Below are 23,400 nucleotides of genomic sequence, written 5' to 3' on the forward strand. Positions count from 1 at the left end.
TCTAGAGTCTCAACAATCTTTTTTTATAGTGTGGTGACCAAAACCGGATGCAGTACTCCAGGTGTGGCCTTACTCAGGCTTTACAGAGTGGTATTAGTCCCTCCCTTGATCTGGATTGTATCCCTCTGTTAATGCAATTTAGAATTGCATTGGCTTTTTTGGCTGGCTCATATTGATTTAACTTAAGATGGCTTTTTTCTCATCCAACATGTAAACTCCTACTTTTTAATATTGAGCTGTTGAGATATATATATATATATATATATATATATATATATATATATATATATATATATGTATATGTATATGTATATGTATATGTATATGTATATGTATATGTATATGTATATGTATATGTATATGTATATGTATATGTATATGTATATGTAATGTATATGTATATGTATATGTATATATATATATATATATATATATATATATATATATATATATATATATATATATATATATATATATAATATTATATTAATTATATTATTATATTATATTTATTATATTATATTATATTATATTATATTATATTATATTATATTATATTATATTATATTATATTATATTATATTATATTATATTATATTATATTATATTAATTATATTATATTATATATATAATCAATGTTGTTTTTCTTGCAAGTGTATCCTGTGGCCAAAGCTCACCCCAAGCCTTGAGATGAGCCCAGTGAGCTATGCTTATCCCCACCTTCAATTTAAATAAGAGAAGACTGATGTAAAAGTGCTTTTCTGTGAGAAAAACCCGCCAGGGGTTGGGCTGATACCGGTTCGCCCCGGTTCAGATGGGCCGGTAGCAAATTTTATTGTTAAATCCCACCTCTGGCTGGTCCTGCCCACCCCACTCTTCCCCTCCTCCCAGGAGTCTCCGCGTGGCCCGTTTTGGATGCCAGGTAAGTTACAAGGGCTCTCGCGGAGAAGGCTTGGAGAGGGCAAAAATTGGGCTTCCTGGAGGCTCTGTAAGGCGGGAAACGGGCCCATTTCCAGCCTCCGGAGGGCCTCCCAGGGAGGCCGTTTCGCCTTCCTGGAGGGCTCAAGGAAAGCCTCCGGAGTCCAGGGATGCAGGAGGCCGACTAGGCCACACCCACCCAGCAACCAGGCAAAAGAACCGGTTGCTGAAATTTTTGAGGAAAAAAAAAGGGGGAAGCACTTGAAATCTGGCAGAGGCAAGAATGCAGATTAAGAGTCGGGGGGTTTGAGAAACCCGAGGGAGGGGAAGGGGCTTAAGGATCTCTCTGTCTCCCCTTGCCCACTTTTCTTTTCCGCACAATGGATGATGATTGACCACTTGGGTTACAGAATGGAGAGGTAATTGGACCAGGCAAAAGAGAACCGGGCAAGCCAATTTGCCTGGTAAAGCCACAAACCGGCCAGGTGGCTGATTGCCAGCCAAGTAAAGAAATCGTGCAATTTATCCGAATGCCCATAGAAGGGGGGTGGGTGGGTGGAATAAAGGATGCACAATTTCCCAGTTTCCCCAGTTTGCTTGCTGGGATGGAGGCCTGCCTGAAAGGTTTTCTCTCTTCGCCTGGGGGTCTGTATCCCGCCCCCTTCCCTTGAAAACACGACAAGACCCACAGTTGGGGGGGCAAGAGGCCGCCCCCATCCTGAATTTTGTAGGAAAGATATCCAGGCACCTATTAACCCCCCCAAGATGTATTTAAATTTCAATATTTATTTTTAGAACCAAAACAAAACATGCACGGACGAGTCAGCGGGCGGGGATACATACAATACAACGAAGAAGAAAAAAATAAATCCAGGTGCAAAGGTAGTCCTCGACTTATGACCGCAATGGAGGCCCGCATTTCCATGACTAAGCGAGACATTTGTAAAATGAGTTTCTCCCCCATTTTACGACCTTTCTGGACCGCCGTTGTGAAGCGAATTGTTAAGTTGACAACCTGGTCATTGAAGTGAACTCAGTTTCCCTCGTGGGCTTCAGTTGGATTCACTTAACGACCATATTACTCAATGAACAAATGCAGCAATTCACTTAACAACTGTGGCGAGAAATATCGTAAAATGGGCCAAGTGTGAAAATCGGCCCTAAATTATTTTTTTCCAGTGCCTTTACAGTCACTAAATGAACTGTTGTAAGTTGAGGACTTCACTCCTTGGAAGGTCACAAAAGGGGATCATGTGATTCGTGCAAACCGTCATATAGGGGAGTCAGTTGTTAAGTGAGTGTTGCCCCATTTTACCACCTTTCTTGCCTCCATTGTGAAGCAACCGTCGTATCTATGAGTCAGTTGGCCAGGCATCTGAATTTTGATCGTGTGCCTATGGGGGATGCTGCGGCTGTCGTAAAAGCGAAAAACAACCATAAGTCATTTTGGGGGGTTGTAACTTTGTAAACTTTGAAAAGTCACTAAATGAGCTGTTGTAATTTGAGGGCTACCGGTATTATGGAGATTAAAAATATGTTAAAAGCCCCTCCCAAAATATAACCAGCCCCCAACTTGCAATCATTCATTCAGTGACCATCTGAAATTACAGCGTCACTGAAAAAGGGCACTTGCAACCCGTTTTCGCACTTATGACCATCATATATCCTCTCAGGGCCATGTGGTGATAATTCAAGCGCTTGGCAACGAGGATGTCTTTACGATGGTCATAGCCTCCCGAGGGCATGTAATCGTCACTTGCAAGCTCCCAAGCCAGTTTCCAACAAGCCGAGTTAATGGTGAAAGCCAGATTTGCTTAATGACCGCACGATTCACTTAACAATGGCAGGAATTCACTTATTTACCATGGCTGACAAAGTCATAAATTCGGAGGCAACTCCCTTGACCATTCTTGCCTCTATCACGGTCGCAAAGTAAGGAGCTTCATCCCTGGAAGCTTCCAAGAAAAGACTGGACTTTTATCTGTCAAAAAGGGTGTAGGGTCTCCTGCTTGGGCAGGGGTTGGACTAGATGACCTACAAGGTCCCTTCCAACCAGTGGTGGGATTAAAATGATTTAACAATCCACTCTCTATCCTAATCATTTGTTCCAACAACCAGTTCACCAAAACTGGTCAGAAAGTTAACAACCAGTTCTCCAGAACCGGTGCGAACCGGCTGAACCCCACCACTGCTTCCAACTCTGTTAATCTATATCTGTATCTGACTACCTATATCTAAAGCTTCCTAGAATTCACCAAAATTTTATAGGGCTTCCTGCCTGAGCAAGGGGGTTGGACTAGAAGACCTCTAAGGTCCCTTCCAACTCTGTTATTTTGTTAGCATCTGTAGTGATTTGGTATTTGGGGGCAAAAAAAGAAAGGTCCGAAAAAATCAAATAGATTTCGTTTAACAACCGTCTTGCTTAACCACAGAAATTCCGCTCTCAGTTGTGGCCGTAAGTCAAGAATCACCTGTATCTTTAGGAAATTCTGCTCTAAAAAGTGTCAGGTCTGCAAGGAAATATCCAGGCTCACTCGGCAATTAAAAGCTCCAATTAACCAAAACAAGATAGAAAAATCCATTTAAAACCTACCGATCGCAACTTACAATTAACTCAAGATTTAACCTCGCCCTTAAAATCTCTCAGCCGGATCGCTTGTTCTTCTCGTTGTTTTTTTTTTTTTTTTTTACAACCTTTCTGAAAATGGAGATAATACTCTACTCTACAGCATATTCCAAGATGCATTCCTTAAATACAGGAAAGAAAGGTTATTTTTTAAAAAACATAAAATTAAACTAATATTACTTTAACTGAGGCTTTTTTCATGAGACGAGAAATTCCTTTTTTTTTTTTTTAAGGAATGTAACGCAACATCACAATCTTAACATATTTCCAGTGGTGGGATTCAAATAATTCAACAATCGGTTCTCTGCCCCTCATGATTTCTTCCGACAACCAGTTCATCAAACTGCTCAGAAAGTTAACAACCGGGTCTCTCAAACCACTACGAACCAGCTGAATACCACTGCATATTTCCTTTCGTTGTTGGACTTTTAGACAGACATGGATTTTATAACCCAAGCGAGGCAGTTCCGGGAGGGCAAAAAACCAGATCCTAATAGATTCCTCGACTTCATTTAGCAACCGTTTGAAGTCACGGCAGCACTCCAGAAAGCGACTTTTGATCGTTTTTCACAGACGCAGCGTCCATCCCCATATGACCAGGCTTGTGTTTACGACGGTTGCGATATCGGCTGGGTAGGGTGTTCAAATTCCTACACCACCACCACCCCATACAGGTAGTCCTCAACTTAGAACCTGTTCATTTAGTGACTGTTTGAAGTTACAACAGCACGGGGGGAGAAGAGCCTTAGGATCATGGTCACGCGATTCAAATTGAGATTCTCGGCCACTGATTCATAGTTATGACAGTCGCAGCATCCTGGGGAGAGGGGGAAAATCACATCATCCCCTTTTGCGGCCTTTTGACCCACAAGCTGGATTCACTTAAGGACCGCGTTCCTCAATTAACAACGGCAGCAATTCACTTAACTGGGGCGAGAAAGATCGTAAAATGGGGCCAAGTGTGAAAATCGGTCATAAGATATATATATTTTTCCCGCAGTGGCATGGTAGCTCCCCACGGCCACTAAATGAATGGTTGTAAGTCAAGGACTACCTACCCGTTTAGCTGGATTAGCCTTTCAATTGATATCAGGATGGGTAGGTAAAGTTTTACACAGCCTTTTCCCACCCAGTGTTTAGATCCAAAATATTCAGTGAAATTCATTTGGCTGCATTTGATGTCGAGTGCTTCCAAGTGTCAGTGTGATTTTTGTGTGTCCATTGTGGTGCTTTTCTTGGAATTGATGTAGATTCTTGGCGACGGCTGCTTTGGCCAGGATAATTTTTGACAATAAATAGGACAACGCTCAGGGCGAAAATGAGATCAGAAGCTCTTCTTAAGTCCACCTCTGCTTGGTCAGCAGAAAAAAAAAGTCCTAAATCTCCTTCTCCGGGGTCTAGAAATGGACACCTGGATGAGGGTTCGAACATCTGGGTTGGTCTTGGGTTCACAATCCCAACAGCCTGGGAAAAAATGGGCATTGTAGTCCAAGAATCTGGAAAGTGTCTAATTGGGAGGAATCGTCTGACTTCAGGTAAATCACAGTTTCTCAAAATTGGCCACTTTAAGATAGGTGGACTTCAACTCCCAGAATTCCCCAGCCTGCCAAATAGGGTAACTTTCTTAATAGATGGTGGGTACGCAATAAGTGTAATGTATCTTGACTTCAGCAAAGTGGGGGGAAGAGCGGCTGGGAATTCTGGGAGTTGAAGTCCACAAGTCTTAAATCAGGGCTCTCCAACTTTGGGCCCCTTTAAGATAGGTGGACTTCAACTCCCAGAATTCCCCAGCCAGCCAGCCATGCAGGGTAACTTTCTTAAAGAGACGGTGGGTATGCAGTAAGCGTAATAGATCTTGACTTCAGCAAAGGGGGGGAGACCCAGCTGGGGAATTCTGGGAGTTGAAGTCCACTTCTGTCATAGTTACTGGCTGCTGGGGGATTCTGGCATCAAAATTCAGATGCTTGGCAACTTGACTTGTACTTATGACGGTCACAGTGTCCCAGGATCAGTGTCCCACAGCATCCCCTTTTGCTACCTCCTGACAAGATTTGCTTAATAACCCTTTTATTATCATCTGCTGATTCACTTAACAACTGTGTTGTAAGAAAGGTCGTAACACGGAGCAAAACTCCCTTAACAAACTGTCTCGCTTAGAGAGAGATTCAGGTGCTGGGCAAATGGCACCTACTTGATGATGGTTGCAGCATCCCAGGTTCATCTACAGGTAGTCCTTGACTTACGCCCAACATTTCTGCCGTTAAGCAAGGCATCCATTAAGCGGGTTTTACCCCATTTTGTGACCTTCCTTGCCACCAATTGTTCAGTGACTCCAATCTGTACCCTCGTTGTTAAGGGAATCAATGGCTTCCCCACTGACTTGGCTTGTGGGAAGGTCGCCCAATGTTTTTTTTACAGAGGCCGTTGTCATAAAAGCGAGGTGGGGTTTTTTTTGGGGGGACGACCAAATCTGTCGGTGTGAATAAAACAAGGAAATTCAGAAAAAGGTGGATCGTTTCATACCGAATAATATCACTGTACAATCGTTCATGCTATGAAAAATATGGAAAATATTGGAGTGGGGAAAACCCCCTTTTTCCCCCCGTAGATTGTTTTTATGGCCTCTTGGCAAGATCTCCGGACGAGAGAGAGAGCAAAAAGCAAAAAAAGAAAAAACATTATAGATTTTTGTAAAAACCAGGACAGCTTTTATAAGAAGAGAAGAACGAAGCTTTCTAAAAGGCTTTTAAATATATTTATATATATATATATATTTATATATACAAGAGAGATGCCTCGTGGGGTTTTCTTTCCTCTTTCTTTTGTGCACGGAGGAGGGGGAGGAAGATCATGTTTGAAATGGGCAGAAAAGTTGCTTTTTAAAAGCTGGCTGATGACGGAACAGGACCATGGGTTTACAGGCGTTTGCAGCTGGATCTGTCTTCTGGTATCACCTGCGAGCAGATGTGCCCCACCTGAAGCCCATTAAGAGGGTCGTCCTCCAGCTTTCCAAGAGAGAGAGAGAGACCCTCGTATTAACGAGCTTTTAAAAGCTCTTTTTTTTAAATAGGGAAAGCTGAATTAAGCAAAAATGGGAGGACCGAAGAGTTATTACAAAATATTTTATTTCTCTCTCACCCACTCTTTTTCTTTCTCTCTCTCCCATTTTTCTCTTTCTCTCTCCCCCTCCCTCTCTCCCCACTTTTTCTCTTTCTCTCTCTCCCACTTTCTCTTTCTCTCCCCCTTTCTTTCTCTTTCCCTTTCTCCCTTTCTCGCTCCCCTCTTTCTCTCTCTCTCCCTCCCTCTCCCCCTTTTCTCTTTCTCTCTTTCTCCCTCTCCCCCTTTTTCTTTCTCTCCCTCCCATTCTTTATCTTTCTCTCCCCCTTTCTTTCTCTTTCCCTTTCTTTCTCACTCCCCTCTTTCTCTTTCTCCCCTCTTTCTCTCCCTCCCATTCTTTCTCTCCCTCCCATTCTTTCTCTCTCTCCCCCTCCCTCTCCCCCTTTTTCTCTTTCTCTCTCCCCCTTTCTCTTTCTCTCCCCCTTTCTTTCTCTTTCCCTCTTTCTCACTCCCCTCTTTCTTTCTCCCCTCTTTCTCTCCCTCCCATTCTTTCTCTTTCTCTCTTTCTCCCTCTCTCCCCTCTTTTTCTTTCTCTCCCTCCCATTCTTTCTCTTTCTCTCTTTCTCCTTCTCTCTCCCTCTCTCCTCTTTCTCTTTCTCTCTCTCCCCTTTCTCTTTCTCTTTCTCTCCCCCTTTCTTTCTCTTTCCCTCTTTCTCTTTTCTCGCTCCCCTCCCTTCTCTTCTTTCTCTCCCTCCCATTCTTTCTCTCTTTCTCTCCCCCTCTCTCTTTCTCTTATTGGGAAGATGCCGGGGCTCCCTGTATATATACCTAAAAACAACAACAACAACCAAAGAAAAATGCACAGCAACCATTTGCCTTAAAAGCCAAAACAAGAAAGAAAGGCGGGGGGGAGAGGGGGTGTCTCGGATGAATAGGCCGCAAATCAACCTCAAGAGCCAGGGAGGAAAGGAGGGGGGGGGGGGGAGAGGACAAAACCAATTTGCAAACCATGGTTAAAAATTCACCTGAATCAAACCCCTGCTCTTCTGGGGCACCCATATGGGGGCATTTGAAGCCTTAAAAGGAGAAGAGGGGTGGAGGGGAGATTACATTTCGAGCCCCCTTTGAAAACATCTGCCAAAAAAAGGAAGGAAGATGGAGGAAAAGAAAGAGAGAGAAAGGAAAGAAAAAGGAAGGAAAGAAAAAAGGAAGGAAAGAAAGAATAAAAGAAAGAGAGAAAGAAGAGAAAGAAGGAAGAAAGGATTCCTCCCAGGAGTGGGGTGAGAATTGGAAGGATTTCCGGAAAAACGACGGAGAAGGGATCTCGGAGGACGAAAAAGGGGGAAATTATGGGGGGAAATGGATTTTTCTTACAGAAGGAAAGGTCGTGAAGAGGCTTGCTAGCAATCCGTTTGCCAGGCCAAAATGAGAAATAACAGACGGTCCTCACCTTACGACCGTTTGCTTAGTGACCAAAGGGAGGACAGTACGGGGAAAAACGAGACCGAGGACCGTTTTTTCCACCCTTAATGACCGTTGTGGCCACCTCGTACGACGTTCCTGGGGTCAAACTTTGGGCGATGGGCAACCGAGGAGGTATTTAGGTTGGTGGAAGCGTCATGCCACGATGAGCCTCTGCCAACCATTCCAAACAATTGTGTGTGTGTGGGGGGAGCCGGGTTTGTTTAAGGGCCGCACATGGTTCGCTTAACGACCCGGGATTTGCTTAGCAACGGTGGTGATTCACCCTCAGCGGAAGTGATTCGCTTAGCAACTGCCACAAAGGAGGCTGTAACATCCGCTCTGCTTAGCAACATAAAATGCTGGTTCTAATGGCGGTCGTTAAGTTGAGGACTACCTGTAGTAGCATCTCACTTCCGATTCCTAACAGAGAGAGAACTTCCTAAATGCTGAGAGGTGAGGCTCTACCAGGGACGTTCTTTCCTTCCTTCTTTTGTCTCTATTTCTTTCTTTCTTTCTTTCTTTTTCTTTCTTTCTTTTTCTTTTTTCCCTTTCTTCTCCTTCCCATCTTTCTTTTCCTTTTCTTTCCTTCTTTCTTTCCTTTTCTTTCTTTTCTTTTTCTTTCTTCTTCCTTCCTTCTTTCCTTACTTTCTCTTCTTTCTCTATTTCTTTTATTCTTTTTCCTTTCTTACTTTCCTTCCTTTTCTTTTTCTCTCTTTCTTTTTCTTCATCTTCCTTCCTTTTCTTCTCCTTTCCATCTCTCCTTTCTTTCTCTATCTTTCCTTTTCTCTTTCTTTTTCCCTTTCTTCTTCCTTCCGTATTTCTTTCCTTCCTTCATTTACCTCCTTCTTTTATTCTTTTTCTTTCTCTCTCTTTCTTTTCTTCCTTCCTTTTCTTCTCCTTCCCATCTTTCCTTCCTTCCTTCCTTCCTTCCTTCCTTCCTTCCTTCCTTCCTTCCTTCCTTCCTTTCTTCTTTCTTCCTTCTTTGCTTCTTTCCTCCTTCTCTCCCTCCCTCCCTCCCTCTCTCTTTCTTTCTTTCTCCCCTTCCCTTCCCTTCCCTTCTCCCTCCCCTCCCCCTCCTTCTCGCCAACACCCCGGAAGATAGACTCAATCAAGATTCAGAAGAATTCTCAACAGACTTGAACACTGGGCCCTAGCTAACAAAATGAAATTCAATGGTGAGACAAAAGGCAGAGTTTTAAATTTAGGCAAGAAAAACAAGTGTATACAGATTAGGTGAAACTTTGCTCAATAGTAGTAACTGCGAGAGGAATCTTGGGAGTCCTAGTAGACAACCACTTAAGTGTGAGTCAGGAGTGTGCGGCGGCTGCCAAAAAAGCCAATGCAATCCCAGGTTGCACTAACAGAGGGATAGAATCAAGATCACGTGAAGTGTTAGTACCTCTTTATAAGGCCTTGCTAAGACCCCAGGATTCTCCAGTCAGCCATGCCTGTTTTATTTTTCCTCCTATCTCCTAGAGTGGAGAGATCGCAGAGGAAGGGATTACAAGAGAGTAAGCAAACCAGAATGGGGGTATATACATCATGTGAAGCGTTCATACTCTTTTATAACGCCTTGATAAGGCCACACGCGGAACCCTGCATCCAGTTTCGGTCACCATGATATAAAAATAGATTTTTGAGACTCTGGAAAGAGTGCAGAGAAGAGCAACTAAAATGATTAGGGAACTAGAGGCCAAAACATACGAAGAACGGCTGCAGGGATTGGGTATGTCTAGTTTAATGAAAAGAAGGAATGGGGGGAACATGATAGCAGTGAGGGAGTGCCCCAAAGAAGAGGGGGTCAAGCTATTTTTCAAGTTACTAGAAGGCAGGACACAGAGCAACGGATGGAAACTAATCAAAGAGAGAAGCAATTAGAACTAAGGAGAAACTTGCAAACCGTGAGAACGAATTAACCAGTGGAACAGCTCGCCACCAGAAGTTCTGGGTGCTCCAACACCAGAGGTTTTCAAGAAGAGATTGGACAACATCTGTCCAGAATGGTGTAGGGTGTTTCCTGCTTGAGCAAGGGGTTGGACTAGAAGACCTCCAAGGTCCCTTCCAACTCGTTCTGATCAAATTGTCCCCAAAACTCAGGAAGCTGAGACGGAAAAAGACGGGGCATGTGTGTTTGTGCCAATTTGTGTCTCTTTTCAAGCCGGATTGGACTGGGGAGTTTCTCCCCTTTGGGATCTATCGGGAATTTTACACAGCGGGTCCAAAACAAAAAATTACAACCGTCTTTGTGTCTTTGTTTAAATCGCTCGTATTTTTCAGATCTGTTGCCTGCTTTGCAAATTAGGCCTGTCGAGGAAGTCAGCCTTGTTGTTTGTGTGTGTGTGTGTGTGTGTTGAAAAAAAAATCAATTTGTAATAAACTCGGTGGGTGGTAAATTTTAACCTGTGATTAAAATGTTAATCGATTAATCACGTTTGTTTCGGTGCACGCCGGAGCCGGCAAGAAAGAACCAGGTTTTTTTTTTTTTTTGCAAATATGGCACCGGTTGTGGACAGGCCCAAGAAAGTTGTGGCTACACATCACCTTCAAAGTTGTCATCCCCTGTCCCCCCCAAACCTCTCCGGAGCAGCACCACCGGATGTGGATGATGGGAGTTGTAGTCTGCAGTGCTGCCTCTGGAGCACTAAAAATTGGAGCAGTAATCCTATTTTTTCACCCCCTCAAACTTGACGATTATAAAAGGGGTGGGACTTCAACTCCCCAGAAGTCACTTAAGTGGCGTCTCGCTTAGCAGCGGAAAGTTGGGCCTCGGCTAGAGCTGTAAGACGAGGACTAGCTGTTTTCTGTTCCTTCTGTTCGCCACTCACTGCAGAAGAACGCTTCTTATTATTTGCAATTCTTTTTTCTTTCCAAGTTTTGCAAGTTTGCCTCTGCACCCTGACCTCTGACCTCAACTAAGACAAAAAACCCAGCTAACTGGAAAACCCTAACAAAACGGTACCTATTTCTTTCCCATTCCACAAATTTAAAGGGGAAAAAATTTCATCCCAGGGCAAAAGATCTCTCTTTTTTCCATTGTGCTACCTACGAAGGGGGGAAAAAAATATTTTTTAGAAGCCAACGATTTCTTCCTGCAACGGAAAGACTTTGGAAAGCATCCGAAGACCCTTGTGGCTTTTCTTGTGGCTTTGAGAGGAAGATTATAGCACGAAATAATGAGAAGGTCTTGTGGAGACCCGCAAAGATCCTCCAATCTGACCTCTCCCGACCGCCGGGGCAGGTTCTGTCACACCCAGACCCTGCGGAGGAGATGGAGTGCCAGGGGGAGGGGTGAAGGGGGACAGACAAGCCACCCGTCAGGAAAAAAAAATGACAGTTGGCCACAAGCCAAGCTGAAGAAAAAGTTAAGGGCACAAAGTAAGTGGTTTGAAATTGGTGGGTTCGGTGTGGGTGAGAGCCACAACTTTCCTGCCTCTTTGGAGAGAAAGAAAGAAAGAAAGAAAGAAAGAAAGAAAGAAAGAAAGAAAGAAAGAAAGAAAGAAAGAAAGAAAGAAAGAAGGAAGGAAGGAAGGAAGGAAGGAAGGAAGGAAGGAAGGAAGGAAGGAAGGAAGGAAGGAAGGAAGGAAGGAAAGAAAGAAAGAAAGAAAGAAAGAAAGAAAGAAAGAAAGAAAGAAAGAAAGAAAGAGAGGGGGAAGGGAGGGAGGGGGAAGGGAGGGAGGGAGGGAGAGAAAAGTGGAAGGAAGGAAGAGGGAGGGAGAGAGAGAGGGAGGGAGGAAGGAAGGAAGGAAGGGAGGGAGGGAGATAGACGATGGATAATATAGAGATAAGATAGACGATAAAAGATAGAAGATAGATTATTGATTGAGATAGATAGAGATAGATAGATGATGGATTGATGATAGATAGATACAGATGATAGATGATAGAAGATAGATAGATAATGGATTATAGTAGATAGATAGAGATAGAGATGATATGGATAGATAGATAGAGATAGATAGATAAACAGATAGATATTTATGCCTAAAGAAGAAAAGAGAATGGAAAAAGGACAGCAGAAACAGAGAAAATTGGCACTGATTGAAACATACAGGCAGCCCTTGACTTACGACCGTTCATTTAGTAACCGAAGTTGCAACGGCACTGAAAAGGGCGACTTATGACCGTTTTTCACACTTACGACCGTTGCAACATCCCCGTGGTCACATGATCAAAATTCAGACACTTGGCAACCGACTCATATTTATGACGGTCCCAGGGGTCCCCCGCGATCCCCTTTGGCAACCTTCGGACAAGCAGTGAGGAATCCAGATCCACTTAATGACCGCATCACTAAACGAAACAACTGCAGGAATTCCCTTTAACAGCCCTGGCAAGACAGGTCATAAAACGGGGGGTCCCCAAACTCACTTAACAACCATCTCACTTAGCGACAGAAATGTGGGGCTCCATTGTGGTTGTCGAGGACCACCTGTCGAGAGAAGTCTATAAGGACTAGTGCAAGCCATATCTCTAGGTAGTCCTTGACTTACAACCGTTCCTTTAGCGACTGGAGTTCCAACGGCACTGAAAAAAGGGACTTACACCCCACTGTTCATACTTACGATGTTGGCAGCGCCCCCAGAGTCACACGGTCCAAATTTCAGACACCTTGACTTGAACTCACAGTTATGACGCTCGTAGCGCCCCAGAGGTCAACGTTTTGGGCAACCTCCCGACCGGCCAAGTCAACAGGGGAAGCCGGATTCACTTCACGACAAGGGACTCACTTAGCAACCATGCACAAAAATAGGTGGTAAAATGGGGGCCCGAACAACCATCGCACTTAGCAACGGAAATGTGGAGGCTCGATTGTGGTCGTAAGCCAAGTGTCAAAAAACATTCTTATGCCTGCTTTAGCAGTTGCCATAATAATAAAAAAAAAAGGCGGGCGGGGAGAGGAAGGGAACTGGAAGGGCAGTGCAGCAGTTTGGAAGTGGAAGTACATTCCAACTCTTTATCTTTAAAAGATTGTGACTAAACTACCAGAGCTTTTTAATTTTTAATTGGAGAACGTGAATGATGACACCCACCAGGCTGTGAACGTGCTCAATTGGAGAATCTGATTTATGACACACGGGGGGAGGAAAAAACAGGGTCACAGGGGACTGTAAATTACATATGCCAGAGTTGGCTTCATCAAGGTTAATGCCAACATGTTGCTCCTAATAAATATTTTGGATTATTATTTTTTTTGAAGACCGGCTCAAGGCTCATGATGAGGGCAATTGCTGGAATCCTGACACTGAGAACCATCCATACGGACAATGTCTACAGAACTGGTGCCATCTAATTCGGGTCATATTTTATTTTCCGTGCATGCATGAATTTCCATTTTTGGGTGGGTGGGGGGATTTGCAAATTTTCCGGATTTTTTTCATTTTTTATTTTTACACTTATCCAACATTGTCGACTCTGGAAAGAAACAGCACGTTGTGTAACTATGAATTTCACTGCATGCATATTTGCTCGGGAGGGTTTACACACCCTTCAAGAGGTGGGATTCACACATACGCCGGAACTGGGTAGCAAAGGGCGGGTGGGGGGCAGGGGGAAAGGAGAAAGAACGATATATTCTCCGCAGCAGCGCAGGAGATAAAATACAAAACACCTTAGACACCTCGACATCTGTTTGCCGAGGAATGATAGGTGAACGTCAAGAGGAAGGAAATGTCTTCACGCCTAGGCAAGTGTGGCTCGCTCTTCGCTGTTGGGTTGTGAATTTGCTGCTGTGTCATCTGCAGATGTGAAGGATCTGGTTCTTGGAAGCTGTTCGGGAGGGATCAAGAAAAGCAGACGGTGGTTTTGGAACATTGTCTTCGTGTAGACCAGAGGTCTCCAAACTCCAAGGCAGAACATTGATTTGAGAAGTCTTTGTATAGACCAGGGATCTCCAAACTTCAAGATAAAACATCATGTTCAGAAATTATTTTCATGTAGACCAGGGGTCTCCAAACTTCAAGGTAAAACATGGCCTTGAGAAGTTGTTTTCGTGTAGACCAGAGATCTCCAACCTTCAAGACAGAGCATCAATTCAAGAACTTGTTTTCGTGTAGACCAGGGATCTCCAAACTTCAAGACAGAGAATCAACTTGAGGACTTCTTTTCATGTAGACCAGCAGTCTCCAAACTCCAAGGTGGAAAATCACCTTGAGAAGATGTTTTTGTGTAGACAAAAGTTCTCCAAACTTCGAGGTGGAACATCATCTACAGAACTTGTTTTCATGTAGTCCAGGGCTCTCCAAACTTGGCAATTTTAAGACTTGTGGACTTCAACCCCCAGAATTCCTCAGCCAGCACGATGAATTCTGGAAGTTGATGTCTACAGGTCTTAAAGTTGCCAAGTTTGGAAACTCCTGATATAAACCGTCATATCTCAAACTCGGCAATGTTGGTGGACTTTTCAGCTCCCAGAACTTTGAAGTCCACCCATCTTAACGTCACCAAGTTTGAGAAACAGTGATCTACATGAAGATAATGGAGGTGTCCACAGAGAAGAGATCCAGATGATGGTTGCAACCAGGACTTCATAACAACCATCTCAACTTTCTTTGAGGAGGTCACTTCTAAGGACTCCAAAAACATCTTCGGAAAAACACCAGGTCCTTGAGAAGATCTTCTGGAGAATGTATGGATGAACATCTTGGATTCTTCAAGAAGAAGGCCAGGACAAACATCTTCAGAAGACCAACACTTAAACCTCAAATCTTCTCAGGTGTCTTGTTCAAAGTCAAAGATTTGGCTGAACTTTTGGGTCAGTGATTTACTTTAGGCCAGAAGAAAGATCCCCCCAAAAAACAATTTTCAAATTTTAGGGGTGTGTGTGGGTGTAGTCCTCGACTTAGGACCGCAATTGAGCCCAACATTTCTGCTGCTAAGCGAGACGGTGAAGTGAGTTTTGCCCGATTTGATGATATTTCTCGCCTCTGTCGTTAAGGGAAGCCCTGCAGTTGTTAAGTCAGTAACACGATCGTTAAAGTGAATCCAGCTTCCCTGTTCAACTTGGCTAGTCAGAAGGTCGCAAAAGGGGATCGCGCAACCCCGGGGGTGGGGTGGGGGCCGCGACCGTCATAAATACGAATGAGATACCAAGCCCGTGAAGTTTTACGTGACCCCAGGGATGGCATATTGCAACCGTCGTAAGTGAAAAACTGCCGTTTTTTCAGCACTGTGGTGACTTTGGATGAGTCACACAAGGGACTGTTGTAAATCGAGGACTTACCTGGCCATAAAACAGAAAGGCTGTTTTCGGTCTCTACCAGGGGTGGGATTAAAAAATCCCAGCGATCGGTTTGCTGCCCGGTTGCTGGGTGGGCGTGGCCTACCGGAATTTCTGGGAGGGCGTTTTTCGCCTTCCCCAGAATCTAGGAGGGCGAAAATGGCCTCCCCTGGCCCACCGGAAGCCACAAACAGGCCCATTTCCTGACTACTGGAACTTCTGGTTCGACCCATTTTTTTTTTTTTTGCACGGACCCTACACTTACCTGCATCCAAAACGGGCCACTTACCTGCATCCAAAACGGGTCAGTCCTTGGAGGGAAGGGATGAGGTAGGTGGGGCCAGCCGGTCATTTCAAATACCGGTTCAGTGAACCAGATGCAGATTTAACAGCCGGTTCACTCAAACCGGTCTGAACCGGCTGAATCCCATCCCTGGTCTCTGCCCACAAATGGGATGCAGCGGAGGAAGCTGGAAACCGACAGGACCGAAAGAGACAGGATAACGACAGTGCAAGGCAATACAATTTTTAACACACCCCTGTTTCAAATTGTGCTGCAGACAAGCTTTCTATGTCACACATGACAAGAGGTTTGCAAAACAGCGGCCCAAGACGTAAACCAAGCGTCGGCATCCAACGGGCGTTTTCCAAAATTTTATTCCGTAAAGCAATACTATAAAATTTTATGCAGTAAATCAGTAGAGAAAACTCTAGGAAGTTTTCCATACAGCCGGTCCTCGCCTTACGACAGCAACTGAGACCAAAATTTCCACTGCAGCTCTTGAACAAGTTGCGCCTGATTTTAAAAACCTTTTCGGCCCTGGGGATGAATCGCTGTAGTTGTTAAGTGAATTGCATGGTCGTTAAGCGAATCTGGCTGTGCCCCTCCCATCGAATGGCCTGTTGGAAATTGGCTGGAGAGGTCACCACAGGTGATCATGTGACCCTACGACCATTGTAAAAGATATGCCGGTTGCTAAACGTTCCAATTTTGATCACACCATGGTCGTAAGTGCGAGGACCAATCCCAGGGAACTTTTTTTCAAGGTCATTGGGACTTTGAAGGAGGGGTGCAGTGGCCTAGACATAGAGCCCTCGCCTCATAGTCAGGAGGCTGTGAGTTCGATCCTAGGTAGAGGCAGATATTTCTCCCTCTGGGCACAATGAGAATATATCTCCCTAACAAAACTCCGCATTGGCGACAGGAAGGGCATCCGGCCAGTAAAACAACCTGCTAGCTCCATTCAGTTGCCCAGACTCCACCCCGCAAGGGATTATGGGGGTCGTTAAAAGGAGATGATTGTGACTTTGAATAGTTGCTAAGTGAATGTTTTTAAATGGAGGACTATCTGTATTAGGTCAGATTATTAGACAGTCCTCAAATTACAACAGTTCATTTAGTGATGTCTCAAGTTACAAGGACACTGTAAAAACTGATGTAGGACCATTTTTCACACTTATGACCATCGCACCATCCCTGTGGTCATGGGATCAAAATTCGGACACTTGGCAACTGACTCATATTTACGGTCACATGATCTCCTTTTGCGACCTTCCAACGAGTCAGTGGCGAAGCCGGATTCACTTAACAACCATGCCACTAACTTAACAACTGCAGTGATTCCCTTGACAACTGTTGTCAAACGGGACAAAACTCACTTAACAACCATCTCGCTTAGCAACAAACATTTCGGCCATAAGTCAAAGACTACCTCTAGTTCATTTAAATCATGGTTCTTTTAAGGATTGCTCTGTTGCTTGAAAACCAGGGAGGGGTCTTCGCACCCACTGTTACATGACCAGACGTATGAGAGATTTAATTATCTTCTTTTTGACCGATAAATCTAGATTTAAGTCCCCCTTTCCAGAATCCAGAGCTAAAACTTTGCAAACAAATCCTCATTTTGACTTTATTTTTGCTGAAAGCGAGACATTAAAAGAGAATTAAGCCAGACTAACTTCCCTTGACCCCGACGTAAACCAGAACAAGCACCCGTCAACCAGAACAGACATCCTTTTCGCTTCGTACCCGATTTCAAATTCAGAGTACAAACGAGGGTTATTCTAGTGTGAATTAATCCCGATCGAAATATCGAAAAGTCGAGAAAGATAGAAGATGGATTCTGGGTCAGGAGAGCGTCTGTCAATTTTTATTTTTATTTTTTTAAAAAAAAGTCAAGATGACCTCCCTGTTTGTGCAACCAAATCTCTGCCCTATTTTTTCATGCGCATGGCACAGGTGCAACGCACGAGACACAGTGGGCCAGGCTTCCCTTGCACAATCAGAGCTGCCATCTTCACTGGTTTCTGATGTGGCTGGAAGACAGTTAATATTTGGAACCTTTTTTTGGGAAGTATGCACATTCGTGGCCAGAAAGATCGGGATGCACCAGCCTCCAAAGGACAGTATTGCCACATGCCAAAACATGTGAAGATGTGAAGGACTCTCACATGTAGATTTCGGGTCACCCAGCAAAACACACTCTCAAAAAAATTGTGGCAGATTTTTTTTTTTTAAATCCTGAATATTTATGGTGGATTTATTTTAACACAAAATTATTTGTGGCAGGCTTTTTTCAACGCAAAATATTTGTGGTGGATTTTTTTTTAACACAAAATATTTGTGGCAGACTTTTTAAACATGAAATATTGGTGGCAGACTTCTTGAACACAAAATAATTGGCAGACTTTTTTAACACGAAATATTTGTGGCAGACTTCGCTTAACATGAAATTTGTGCCGGATTTTTTTTTACTATGAAATATTTGTGGTGGACTTTTTTAAGTACGAGGTATTTGTGGTAGAGTTTTTTTAACATGAAATATTTGTGATAGAGTTCTTTTCATATGAAATATTTGCGGAAGACTTTTTTAGCCCAAAATATTTGTGGCAGACTTCTTTTTAACCTGAAATAAAGATGGTGGACGTTTTTTTTTTTAATATGAAATATTTGTGGTGGACTTTTTTTGAATCCAAAATATTTGTAATAGAGTTTTTTTAACATGAAATATTGGTGGCAGACCTTTTTGAACGCGAAATATTTGTGGCAGACATTTTGAACATGAAATATTGGTGGCACGCTTCTTGAACACGAAATATTTGTGGCAGACTTTTTGAACATGAAATTTTTTTGTCAGACATTTTGAACACAAAATATTGGTGGCAGACTCTTTAAAACACGAAATATTTGTGGCACCAATTTTTTTAAATACCGTTCGAGCATTGGGTTGGGCTGCTCATCAATTCCTTTTCAAATCCCAGGTCCCCCTTGGCAAATCTGATGTTTTTTTATGCCACTTATTATGAAGGCAACCATCTCATTTTTGTGCTGAAAGACAAGCCCAACCATCCTGAATATCTAAGCCATCAACTCATGCGAGGGGAAACAACATCACACTGAGCTCACTCATCCTTATACACACACAGGGTTTTTGCCACATCACCACAACTGATTCCTCTTTTCCTTTTTTTCTTTTTCTTTTCCTTTCCACCATCTTGCCTCAGTGTCACCTTCTGCGCAGAAAGACGTTTTGCCTTTCCGATAGGGAGGTCAGCCAATTAATTGACTCATTAACTTATCGCATTTAAATAAATCTCCATATTAGCACGGGCTGGATTCATGGCCTTGTAAAAGAAAATAATGAGAGAACTTGCAATGGAATAATTAAAATCGAGGTGGGCAGGACAGGAAGTTCGTATCATTGTTTGGGAAAATCTTACTTCCAACTTCTAGACAGCTTCCAAGGATTCAAACCCAAGCATATGTTGATCGATCTACTAAAGTCCTACTTCTCCAGCAGGGTGTACTTCTCACACCCCCTCCATCTTCCAACATGTCCAACACCCACACCCCAAAACACACAACAGGTGCCACCTGACTATTGCCACATGGCCAGAGAGCACAACCCAACTTGTAGATGTTCAGAACCTGCCTTTCCCCCAACGTGGCATCTTGGAGAGATTAGAAAGGAGAAGAAATCTACAAGGTCCATCTTCCAGCTGGTCCAACCCACACACCCAAAAACACACAACAGGTGCCACCTGGCTATTGCCACATCGCATCTTGTGAGAGAGAGAAAGCTGGAAGGAGAAGAATCGACCGGGTCCCACATCCCGGTTCTCGCTTCTCAACTTTTCCACAGACAAATTGGGCAGAGCTGAATTTGAATTCTCCTTCCCCCACCTGTTGTAACAATCAAGGATGGTGGAGGTGGACCTCAGAGATGGGCTACAGGTCTTCCTCTTGGACACCCCAATTTTATTCCCCCCCCCCACTTCTAAAACTTCTTCCCTTCCTTTAGGTTGCCCTTCAAGGGGCGAAGCATTGACGTTTTTTTTATGGATCACCCCAAGCAAGATGACACCCAACACAGAAGGGGCAGCCTCGTGTACCCCATTACCAAAGGGGGAACACCCCCCTCAAGGGGTCCCCCATCCTTCTTCAGGTCTGTCCAATTTCCCCTCTTTGGCTTCAAGTCATGCGTCCCCCCTGGGCCCTCAACCCATTGTTCTCCCTCTGGTTTTCAAGATGGGGCAGGGTCTCCTCACCTCCCCCACCCCCCAAAAACGTGAAACGGGAGCGATTTTTTCCCCTTTTGGAAGAGAGGGTTAAAAGGAGGGAAAGGGAAGCAAAAACATCAGAATTCAGGCAGGAGCAAAACACACAGCGTGATTTAGGCAAATAGGACTCATTACTTCTAATATATATATTCCTGTTGCTAGGAAGCGTTGCCTTGCATAGCGACAGCGTGCAAATTGTAGCACTTATGAATCACAGGGTGGTTCTCTCTCTTTCTCTCCTTCTCTCCTTTAATGCGCAAGAAAGGTTTTTCTGACAGCCCCTCTCAAAGCTCGCCTATTCCCCTCTACCCCCCCCTAATTCTTCTCCCTCGCTCTCCCCCTCCCCCTCTTTCCACAGGGACCCTTCCCCGGAGGAAAAAAAAATGACATCACCCCAAATTAACTCACTTCGGCCTCTTCCCTCCCTTCTCTCTCTCTCAAAAGTGTGCAAGGGAGGACTTGAGTTTTAGAAGTTGTTGGGGGATTATTGGAGCCACAATTGTTAACAGATGAGGAGTCAGGCCGGACTCCTGGGGAGTGTGTAAGTGTGTGTGTGTGTGTAAGAGAGAAAAGTGTCCGGGATTATCCAGAGTTAGAGTGTGACTGGCAGGCATGAAAACGGGTTGAAAAACCAGGAAGGAAAAGGAAAGAAAGTTCCCATTTGGTATCCTAACCCCCCCCAACCCCACCCTGCACAAAGATACACACACAGACACAGACACACTCCTTTTTCAAGGCAAGAAGTTACACTTAATCTGGTTCCAATCCACTTTCAAAGGCTTTGCAGAGATCAACTCTGCCCTGAATGGAAAGAGGGAAGGAGATACAGAGAGAGAGAGAGAGAGAGAGAGAGAGAGAACTGGATTGTGTCGGATTTCACAATTTTAATTCGTGCAAGAATGCAAGGAGAGGAGGAGAACCACACATACCCCCCCCCACATACACACATCATCATCACAATGGCCACACGCTCTAGGTAAGTGCAAAATTGCAACCCAGACAGACCCAACCCATCCCAAAAGTGGGAAGAACCAGCACACACACACACACACACACACACACACACACACACACACACAGAGCGAGAGAGAAGAAAGAGGCACACACAGGCACACGCTCCCCTACCTTGAGATGCCCTCTGTGTGTATTTTGTGAGTGTGTGGTTGTCTCTCTCCCTCTCCCTTCCTCCCCCCTCAATAAGTCATAAATGCACACACAAAACACATTGCGGTCAAAAGTACACTGCCCTCAGCAAAGTTAATTAATCCAGAGCTTCACTCCAAGGTTCAAGGCACCCTGGTTTTATTTTAATTTTCATTCATTCATTCATTCATTCATTCATTTTTTTTCTGCGATTGCCAAAACTGGAAACAAAAAACAAAAACAAATCAGAAACAGAAAACAAAAACAAAAAAAAAAAATCAGAAACCAAACAAAAAAAAACAAGACAAGGCAAACCCCAAAGCAAAAAGTGCTGACATTCCAGACCGAACTTGCAAGAAAACCAGTTTAGGAATTATGAGGTTGATACACGCACAGAGAGAGACACATATACACACATACACACAAACCCACACTTCGCCAGACAGCCAACTTGAAGATATGGGGGTCCAAGAAGTCATATTTCCCAGGCATAATCGAGGAAACTTGACCAACAGGCTGAATCTGGTGCCCAAACAGGAGGGGTGGGGGGAATATATCACACTTTTTAGGGGGAGGGAAGAAGACAGAAAGAGAAAATTGTTTCTCTGCCTGTATTGTGTCTGTTCCTCCAGGTTTTAACCAGGGTAATGACAATTTTTCCTCACCCCATATTTTTTTTTTTGCTCCCAAAGTAGGGGGTGAAATTGGCAAAAGTTTGAAGAAGGGAAAAGTGGGGTTCAGGTTTTCACGCCTGGCCGGAAACTGCCGAAAAGAAACTTCTCCTCCTTCATCCTCTTCTAACTTTGTCCCAAACCAAAGCGGGGTGCCCACCTTCCCCACTACTCCACCCTTTCCCCCCAAAAAAAAACCATGGGGCACCTCCAAAGCTGATATTTTCCCTAGCTCCCATCTTCCTCTTGGCTCAAAGCATCTGCTTCCAAATTCCATTTAAACACAAAGAAAAGAAAAAAAAAAAAAGCCAATCCAATCCACCCAACTGGACTATTTTTTTTTGTTGTTGCAAAAAAGCCATTTTTAAAAAATAATTATTATTATTATCATTATTTTCCCCAACCCAACCCAAGGTGCAGCACCTGAAGCTGCCTCCCCAGACAATACCTGGATTATTATTATTTTTCCTCCCAGGCCCGAGAAAAAAGGCTTACTTTTTATTCGAAGTGTTCCAATAAATAGGTTCCAGGCTGAGTCCGTCTACGAACAAGAGTTCCCAAAAACAGAGGTGCAAAGCCATATAAAATCCAACTCCAGAGTTTTCAAAGGCCATCACTGCAAAAAAAAGGAGAGTAAGGGGAGGCCGGCACCAAACTCCCTTCGCGGGATCTCTCCTCCTTCCCTTTCTTTCTTTTTTCTCTTCCTTTTCTTTCTTCTTTTTCGCTTTGTTTTTTTTCTCTCTCTCTCTTTCTTTCTTTGGACAATCTCACCCCCGCCGGTTTTCAAGAGGCAATTCCGAATTCCCCTCTTTGGCGAAACAGGGTGGGAAAAAAGAAGCAGAGATACAAGAGAGAGAGAGAGAGGCGCATACCAAATATATCTGTGGAGGGAGAGAGGCAGAAAAAAAGAGAGAGAGAGAGAAAGAGAGAGGGAAGAAGAGGGAAGAGTTTTTGGTTCTTTTTTCTTCTTCTTTTTTTCTTTTAAGGAAAGAATCTACTAGATCTCGCTGGCGGGGTCAATAAAGTTTTATAAATCCTCCTTTGGCACCAGGATCTGGGCCAAGGCGAAAAGTTTCCACCACTTGCAAAGACTTGCCCAAAAGAAGGGCATTCCCCCCCCTCCTGCTGGGAAGAAAAGAAAAGAAAAGAAAGAAAGAAAGAAAGAAAGAAAGAAAGAAAGAAAGAAAGAAAGAAAGAAAGAGAGGGAGGGAGGGAAGGAAGGAAGGAGGAAGGAGGAAGGAAAGGATGGTAAGAGAGGAAGGAAAGAAAGGGCGGTAAGAGGGAGGAAGGAAGGAAGGAAGGAAGGAAGGAAGGAAGGAAGGAAGGAAGGAAGGAAAGAAAGAAAGAAAGAAAGAAAGAAAAAGGAAAAGAAAGGTGAACCAAGAAACGAGTACAGAAAGGCAGAAATTTCATCCAGTCAGCTCCTCCAGCCGCTCTGCTTCCAGATCCTCAGGGAGGTGAGGAAAAGTGTGTAAGAAGAAAGGGGAGAAAGAGGAGGAGGAGGAGAAAATCATTTGCAAACCCCTCCTCTATTTTTCCATCCCTCGCAGCGCTGATTTGGGGACTCGGCGACCTCCTCCTCCCTTTTTTTTCCCCCTTTCCCCAGCAACGAAGAAACTCCGACGATGGATGATGCGGGGAGAGAGACAGAGACAGAGACGGAGGAATAGAGACGGAGAGGGAGGGAGACAGAGAGAGAGAGAGAGAGAGAGAGAGAAAATACGAAAATCAGGAATCGAGGAGG

At 44.0% G+C, this 23,400-nt stretch overlaps 1 protein-coding gene across 1 annotated transcript in view; it reads right to left on the reverse strand.

The window, feature by feature from the left end:
- Positions 1–23,099, reverse strand: part of EFNB3 (ephrin B3) — a 65,587-nt gene extending 42,488 nt beyond the window's left edge. The window contains exon 1 of the mRNA XM_087948072.1: positions 22,152–23,099. Within this exon, the coding sequence (XP_087804198.1) occupies positions 22,152–22,270 (119 nt within the window). The 5' untranslated portion in view covers positions 22,271–23,099. The remainder of the gene's footprint in view (positions 1–22,151) is intronic.
- Positions 23,100–23,400: the final 301 nt, after the last annotated feature.

This window comes from Notechis scutatus, chromosome Z (genome assembly GCF_049901735.1).
Source record: "Notechis scutatus isolate UNSWTSFEM ecotype Mainland chromosome Z, rNotScu1.2, whole genome shotgun sequence".
Taxonomy (NCBI): Eukaryota; Metazoa; Chordata; class Lepidosauria; order Squamata; family Elapidae; genus Notechis; species Notechis scutatus.